An 8126-nucleotide genomic window follows, 5' to 3' on the forward strand; every position below is an offset into this window, starting at 1 on the left:
TTTATCACAAAGAGGAGCCAACCCCTGATTTAAGGACCAGTGTATTTTGCCAAGTTGTTGGTTACATTTCATCACACCTTGATCACTTTGGAGTCCTTAAAACTTTTTCTAAAGAGATGGCATGATCCATGCACATCATCACTCAACTAAAAGAGATACCCAGCAAACTGGATGAATATATTTGACTCATTCCCACTAAGTGTTTCAAGTTTTCCCTCGCTCAGAAGCTCTGCAGAACAGTAGGCAGTCAGATACCCCTTCTGTTTGCAGGAGTGTGAACAAATGAAGTCTCACGATAGACTGTGATTTAAACCCAGGTAGAGAGGATTCCCTTACAAATGTCTTCTTAAACTCAGTTTCATCTGAGACCTTTTGGATTTTATGTTTGACTAACAGTTTTCTGAAAAGGATCCAGCCAGGAAAGTCCGTTTCAGTCACAAAGCAATATTCTGTACTGTTCAATTTGGAGGAGAGAACACCTTCTTTGGGAGAACAGTAAGAAAGGGAAACAACAGGGAAAAAAAAGTAGAAAAGTGGGTGGGGGGCCGTCTGCTGCAGAGCCTGGCAGGAACCTCCCCAATAAGGTTAAGGGCCCTCCTAGAGCTCTCCGGCACTAGACCTGAAATCAGCAAGGGGGCTTGAGAAAAGGCAAAAAGGGCCTAGGCCTCATCTCAGAAGCCCTGAATGGAAAAGCTGAATCCTACTACTGTGCAAACACTGTGAAGAGTCTAGATGATTTATTCAATCCTCCTTGAAACCTGGCACATTCCCTGCAGCCCACAGCAGGCAGGAAATGAATGCTTTTTAAAAACTTGAGGCGCTATTGTGCCATTTTTTAACAAAAAAGTATTAAGGACTCCAAAATGATCAAGGTGTGAGGAAATGTGACAAACTTCGTGTAAAAAAGAAAAAGGAAAAAAGTAAAGAGGATATAGGTCTGTTAAATGTTCTTATCAGAGCTTTATAAAAAAAAATGTCATAGATTACATTGAAAAACTCTAAAGGTACACAAGGGAAGTTTTGGAGGTGATGGATGTGTTCATCTTAATTGTGGTGATGGAATCATGGCTGTACACAAACGTCCAAACTCATCAAATTGTTCACCTTAAGGACATGCATGCAGCTTTGCTCGTGTGGCTGGTTTTCTGATGAACGGAACTGCAATAAAGCTGTTACACACACACCTCTGTGGTATCACTTACTTAACATTCCCTAATCCACCCTCTTACAGCGCATCATTTGGGAGGTTTTCCACATTCACAAAGCTGTGCAACCATCACCCGACCCAATCCAGAATAAGGAATGATTTGTCTTCAAAATAAATCATGATTCTGCAATCACAAGTCACAGTTACCATGGATCGTACAGGCTGTTCTGTAAAATCGATTTAGTTAAAAAAGAAAAAGAAAAAGAAAAAAATAAAAAGAAAGGAAGGGAGGGAGGGGAGGGGAGGGGAGAAGAAGGGAGGAGAGAAGAAGAAAAAAGCAACAGAAAAGGTTCTCGTTTCTAAATCCTGCTCCTGAGGTATTTCCAGGGGCGGGGAAAGATAATTTTAAGGGTGTAAACTGCGTTCACCGAACTCAGCAGACCCAAAGGGAAGGAAACACAACAAAGAGCCCCCCAACCATAACCGACACTTGTGAATTAGTATGAGAAACTGACATCTCCAGAAATTTCACTTCCGGGCTTCAAACTCTAATAAGCAAAATTTCTTTTTCTTAACGTTGCAGAGGTCGAAGGCCGGAACTGAAATTCTCGCTCACCTGACTTCCTGCGAGTCAGGACCGAAGGTTACGTTGCACCGGAAGAGAAGAGGTTTTGTTCCTGCGCAGCGTTTCGCCATGGTAAGACGTCTGCTTTCCGCCTCCCGGTTTTATCTGCTTCCCTCCTTGGAAACAGCGCTGTTCCACCTCTTCGCTCTTTCCCTTTTCGGGCGTCCATACTTAGCGGGTGGGAATGCTGGTTGTGCTGTTTCATGAAACTGGATTAAGAGAGCTGAGGTCGTAGAAGAGTGCGCCTCTGACCTGTGAGCTGGCGCTCGTTTTCTCCCACGCTGGCTATTAGCTCTCTAGTACGTATGTCCTGGGACCGGCGGGGTTGACGCGTGAGTCCGTTGTGGCTACGCCGCCGTGTGCTGGCTTTTGCTCGGATTGCACGTTCACGTGGTCTTAGATTTGTTCGGAGAGCATACGCTCTCCCGACGGACGCTAATGGGTCCCGCCGAGGTTTTCGAAGGTTGGTGAGTCCTGCGGGGTCTCGGTTGTGCTGGGAGGTCCTGTCTCCTCTGGCAGGAGGTAATATTTGCTCATGGTTGGGCACGACTAAATAGCTGGAACGACCCTTTCTCCTCGGAGTGATGTATCACCCGTTAGCAGTTGCTGCCAACTGAAGGTTACGGTGCATATTCATGTCTGCAGAGTAGACTTTCCATGAAAGCTTGGTGTTCTTTCCAGGCCCGGGGCCCCAAGAAGCACTTGAAGCGTGTTACAGCACCGAGGCATTGGATGCTGGACAAACTAACGGGTGTGTTCGTGAGTATTACTTTGTTTGCTTCTTGGTCATTAGTAAATGTTACAGACCTACCACTGCTTGCTGTTTCGTAGGGGCGATGTTTGCTTATTCATAAAGACTTGCACATAACTTGTGCTTGCACTCTTTCATAAAGGACATCCTCTTGAGAAACTGTGGGTCAGACTGCCCTCTGTGCCTCTTCCACCCTCAACTTTGAACACTGTTGTCTGAGCCACAACTTCTCTGAGAACCAGGGCATTCCATCGTTTAGTAACGCGAGGCCTGTGGTAGACACCGTTGGGGATATGTCCCCGGTACAGAATGGTTCTGAAAGACAATGACAGTGAAAACCCTCCCTGCCCCGGCCCCACCCCGCCAGTTGAAGCTTATATCCTGCTGCGGGGAGAGAGTAGTGGACAGTATGTCCACCTGGCAGTAAGGGCCAGGGAGGAAAAAGCAGGGCAGGGGGAAGGGCCTGGGGCTTGGAGTGATTGCAGTTTTAAAGAGGGGGAAATGGGACAGCCTCTTTTTAGAGATGAGAAAGAGGTAAGGGAATGCACCATTGGAGATGTTTGGGGGTTAGCATTGTCAAAAGATCTATCTGGCTGCTATGGTGAGGGAGATTGTGTCACACAACCAGTCCCTCCTGAATCCCTTAACGTTTGCATTCTCATATAGATGCAGGGTTCAAAACACCAGCAAAAGGAGGCCAGGATGACACATCCTGGTGGTGTCTTTTTGAGAGGGAAAAAAGCTGCAGAGGTGCTCTGTGGAAACAACTTTGAGAGCAGCCACCATGAGAAAAGATTTCCTGTGTGATCTGGAGCTGAAGAGGCAATTGGAGAGTAAAGTTCAAGACAGTGGCATTTCCAGAGCTTGAGCAGCTGAGACTTTTATATGTGCTTTTTGAACTCCCCACTTTACAGTGGACTCTTCCTGGGCCCAGAGCCAGGGGGTCAGTGAGGGTGCCGAATTCCATGTACGAAAAGAGTCAAATGACAGTGCCTTAAGTCATTGTAAATAATTAAGCTTATTTAATTCTAACCTGCTTGTTTTAAAGGGTAAAGTAATAGCCGCTTTTTACAGTTGAGCCCGTGTTACTGGTTTGACACTGAAGGCTACAAGAGTCTATGAAAAGGGCATGAGTTGGGGTGAGGGCGAGGGTGAGGAATCCCGGAGCCACTTGAACTGAACCTTGAGGACTGGGCAGAATTTGAAGATGAGGACAACGTGCCCCTGGGCACGTTACTCCAGGAATCCTACCTGCGTCATTAGGCCTTTCACTGGAGGCAAGGGTCTGACAAGATGGGGACCTGGCATAGTTTAACTTTGGTGGTGTGGTGAGACTGGGAGAGTGCCTGAAGCCATAAGAAAGGCTTGGCTTTCTGAGACAGAGAGGAGACCAGTGTAAAGAAGGAGAAACTTTGTCAGAAAACAAGGTGCTTAAAATACCGAGGGTGTTCTGAGCAGGAGTAAACGTGAGGTGTTTGTGAGAGTAAATATCCGGCTTTGAGGGTCCACATAGGAGGCACTTGATAACTAACTTGTTTGAATTATTTGGCCTATTCTTGGCAAACCTTCAACTCGGGTAGGAGGAATCTGTGTTCCTTGTCCTGGGCTTTCAGAGAGAGGCTGGAGGGCTTACTGTCTGGAGTTCTGGGTTTGCAGCCTGTCCCTGTCAGTTTCTGCTTCCCATGCTACCTCTGCTGTGGCCACATCGTAGGTGACCTCTCTGGGTGGGCCACTCTTTCCTAAGTTGTTAAATGGATGGGGCAAGGCACTCATTTTCAGAATACTTGCTGCGAACCTAGTATTCAGTCTTGTCGGCTTCACTGCTTTCTCCCATGGCGATCATGGAAGTGTGGTTAATGATCGGGAGTCTTTTTCAGAGGGGAAAAAGCTGCAGAGGTGCTCTGTGGAAGCAACTTTGAGAGCAGCCACCATGAGAAAGGATTCCTGTATGATCTGGAGCTGAAGAGGCAATTGGAGAGTAAAATTCAAGACAGTGGCATTTCCAGAGCTTGAGCAGCTATGGCTTTTATATGTACTGGAAACAAATAGCCAAAGGACATTATAAATAACACAGAGACTGTGAAAGTGTAGGGTTAGTTGGTTGCACGGTGAGTTCGAGGGTTCTTGAGCTGGCCGAGAGTCAGGAAAGGAAGAAAGAAGCGTAGAGTGGATGTTGCTAGAGTGGTCCAGCAACATGTCTTGTGTGGAACTCTGAAGACTGGAATGATGGGAGAGTGAGTACTAAAATATGTCTTCTCAGTCTGTGGATATAGCATAACCCACAACCAAGATACATGAGATGTGGTGGTGGGTTGAAGGCAGCCTCACAGTGTTGGGGAGGCAGCACTGGTGGTGGTGGTGCTTGGGATGCAACTCAATGGGGAGGTGAGTTATGAGGCTGGATTGTAGGGGGAGAGAGGGTACAAAGCGGAATTTCCATAGTTGAAGGCCTATCTTCCTGACAAGACTACCTCTCTAAATTGATGAAATAATTGCCCTCTTGCATTCTTCTTCCCCACAAAAAGTTAAGTGCAGCTTAACTTAGCTGAAATAAAGCACAATGCCTGCTAAATCTGGGTATAAGGTGTGGATCTTGAGAGATCGAGTTGCCTGCCCTTATCTTTTTACAGGCACCTCGTCCATCGACAGGTCCCCACAAGCTCAGGGAATGTCTCCCACTCGTCATCTTCCTCAGGAATAGACTCAAGTATGCATTGACTGGAGATGAGGTAAAGAAGATATGTATGCAGCGCTTCATAAGAATTGACGGCAGGGTTCGGACAGACATCACATACCCCGCTGGATTCATGGGTAAAGAAAGAGTTACTTCTTTATGTTGAAGAAGGAATGAGTTGAGAGAAGGCAAGGCATGGGGTTCACTTGATGTGAAAGATAAACAAAACCCCAGGCACAAAGCTAAAGGGGTAAGGACAGGTTTTCATCGGTCACGGTACTGTCATGGGCAGTGTTGTCATGTGCAATAGGGTAGAGAGTCTAGCCTGAACTGACCTTTAGAGAGCAAATGAGGGAGTGGGTCGCAAGTGAAAAATTGCAAATGGTTGGTTACTGTAGATGCAGCTAGGCTATCTGCTGTGCAGCCAATGCAGCTGTAGCTGCTACCTGGCAGTTACCAAAGTTGGGCTCCTACCTTCCCACAGCCTGGGAGACAGAGGCCCTGTCCCCAGATGCTGGCTGGAACAAACAGGAAATCCTTTTGGCAGCCCTGGGCTTCTCCATAGGCAAGCACTTGAAGGGGAGTGGGGAAGGTGTAGATAGGGTCCTCTTGAGCTGTTAGAAGCTATGTTTGTTCAAGTACTTGTAGGCCAGGGCTGAAGTTTAGCCGAAAAGAGGGCTCAGAGGAGCCTGGCCAGAGTCTAGTCAGGGAGAGGATCTTTGTCAGTGAACGGGATTGTAGCTGTGTCTTCTCACTTTGTCTGGTGGTGTGACCTAACTATGCCCAGATCTCCAAAGAAGCCGTTGGAGCTTGGTGGGAGGGTGGAGGAGGGAGAGAAGGTTCACAGCCCCCAGGGGAGAAGGTGAGCTGAGAGAAATATAGAAAGGGCCAGTGAGATATTCTGACCTAGTGCTTTATTCACCCTGTCTTTCTGTAGTGACAGGTTCAATACTTTTCAAACAGCTTTTTAGCCTACTTTTGTCCAGAAACACTGGGGGTGCTTGCTTTATTAGGGGTGTGGAGGCTAAAGAGATCATGGAGTCCTAAACCAGGCTTCTCCGGGATCCAGCCAAATACACCCATTAAGTACTGGGACTTCTTGTTGTAGTAAAACACGTTCTCTTGTTCTGGTGTTCACCGTGGCATAGTGTGCTTCTACTGTCTAGACAAAAGCATCTTTGCATTAATAGTATCTGTCATACCTGTTTGTGATCAGATGTCATCAGCATCGAGAAAACAGATGAACATTTCCGCCTGGTCTATGACACCAAGGGCCGCTTTGCTGTTCACCGCATCACAGCAGAAGAGGCAGGGGTAAGTTGGGCACGTCAAGTTAAGTGGACTTGGTAATTTCCAGTTGGACAAATCTGTTAGTGAGGTTTTCAGAGGGCGTATAGGCCAGATTCCAGGACTGTTTGCTGCCTCTGCTCGTTGGTATGGTTGTTTAATCCAGGCATGTAGGTCTACCAAAACTGATGCAAGATAATGAATCTTCCAGTAACAGAGGCTGTTTTGGTGGCAGTACCACTGCAGTAGTAAATCCTTCTCTGAGAGACAAGATGTTTCTGTATATAGGAAAAGGCTGTGTGATAATTGGAATCGCAAGGGCCTTGGTAAAAATCCTGACTCTACCGCTTCATGTTAATTATGTGTCCTCAGGCAAAAGTACAGAGGCTTTCTTGGGCTTCTGTTTTGTCTATAAGTGGTGGTAATGTGCTTTCTTTCCGGATTATTTTAGGGCTTCAGTGAGTGGGTTAGTAGTGCTGCCTTGCACTTACTAGACATAGCAGATTCCCTGACTTCCTACCTTTTACCTCAGGCCCCCAGACCCGTTCTGCCCTCCCAAAACTTAACAGCCAAAGTCAATGCCTTTTGAGGAGACTTTGTTCAGGAGGACGCTTTCAAGGGAGTTTCTTTTCTGCGTGGGCACCACCTCTTTGGAAACCAGGACTACCTCTGGGTCATCCATTCCTCTCTGTCTGTATTGAGGGACTTGGGGTGACTTATAACCCAAACACCAAATGCCTTCTAAATATGGTATGCCTTCTGCGGGTCAATTTTGATATGTTCCCACTTTATTTAACTGGCTTGCCTTGCCTTTTTCTCTAGCTCCGTTTGTTTTGGGGAAACACATTGGAGTCCTTACAGGAGTTTGCAAGTATTCTCAAAATGGGTTGGTTTGGTTGGTTTTAGCCTCCCTTGAAGCGGGGTCCATTCTGTTGTTGTGCCACAAGGAGGCACTCTGTTTCAGTGGTAGGGCCTGCCATCCAGGTGATGGGGCCCCTTGTGCCTGAAAGCTAAAAGGCACAACAGGAACCTCAAGTCTGTTGACCGGTCTCTGCTTTCACAAAAGATTTTGGATCTCAAAAGACAACACAGATTGCTAGTCCCTGGGAATTTCTAAATGGGGAGAGATGGAGTGGGAGAAGGAGTTACTGGGGTGTTGGCATTTGGCTCTACTGAGTTGGCCAGCCACTGTGTAAAAGCCTGTGTCCACAGGAGTATCCAGTAGTAGCAGAAGTGCCACGTGACCACCCTGCATTTGAGATCTTATCCGTGTGCCCGAGCTCAGAGATTTGGGGAAGTGATGGTTGAGTTGAGCTTGTCTGTTTATCTTTGGGAAGATGGCAAAGGAGCATTCCCTATCACTACTCTATATGGTCTCTGGCACAGAGACTGGAGAGTAGACAGTGGTAGGCTCTTGAGGTGTCAGGGCCACACTAGGGAGCTTTTTCACACAGATTAGCAGTTCACCAGGTAGCACAGGTTAGTGGAGACAGAACATGCAAATGACCCTGCCCGCTGGTCTGCCCCACCCCGAAAAAAATGAAAACTAGAAAAGGCAGGTCTCGGGAAAACCAAGCCTGAGGGATTTAAAACATAGTTTTCCCCTTTAACAACTGGCTATTAATTGAAGACCAATGAAGTG

General features: G+C 46.9%; 2 protein-coding genes across 3 annotated transcripts in view; both read left to right on the plus strand.

The window, feature by feature from the left end:
• The window catches only part of LOC123629050 (F-box-like/WD repeat-containing protein TBL1X), a 1209717-nt gene that overhangs the window by 429952 nt on the left and 771639 nt on the right, over nt 1-8126 (plus strand). The window lies entirely within an intron of this gene.
• On the plus strand, nt 1797-6683 carry LOC123629070 (40S ribosomal protein S4-like). Its single transcript, XM_045539020.1, has 4 exons — nt 1797-1844; nt 2454-2531; nt 5154-5334; nt 6414-6683. The coding sequence occupies exons 1-4, from the start codon at nt 1842-1844 to the stop codon at nt 6545-6547; spliced, it is 396 nt and encodes a 131-aa protein (XP_045394976.1). The 5' UTR covers nt 1797-1841; the 3' UTR covers nt 6548-6683.

Source organism: Lemur catta, chromosome Y (assembly GCF_020740605.2).
Source record: "Lemur catta isolate mLemCat1 chromosome Y, mLemCat1.pri, whole genome shotgun sequence".
Lineage (NCBI taxonomy): Eukaryota > Metazoa > Chordata > Mammalia > Primates > Lemuridae > Lemur > Lemur catta.

What these genes read in the sequence shown, in the direction of transcription:
- LOC123629070 (XM_045539020.1), top strand. An exon ending in ACAAACTAACGGGTGTGTTC is followed by an intron (nt 2,532 to 5,153) that starts GTGAGTATTACT and finishes ATCTTTTTACAG; the next exon opens with GCACCTCGTCCATCGACAGG. An exon ending in ATACCCCGCTGGATTCATGG is followed by an intron (nt 5,335 to 6,413) that starts GTAAAGAAAGAG and finishes GTTTGTGATCAG; the next exon opens with ATGTCATCAGCATCGAGAAA.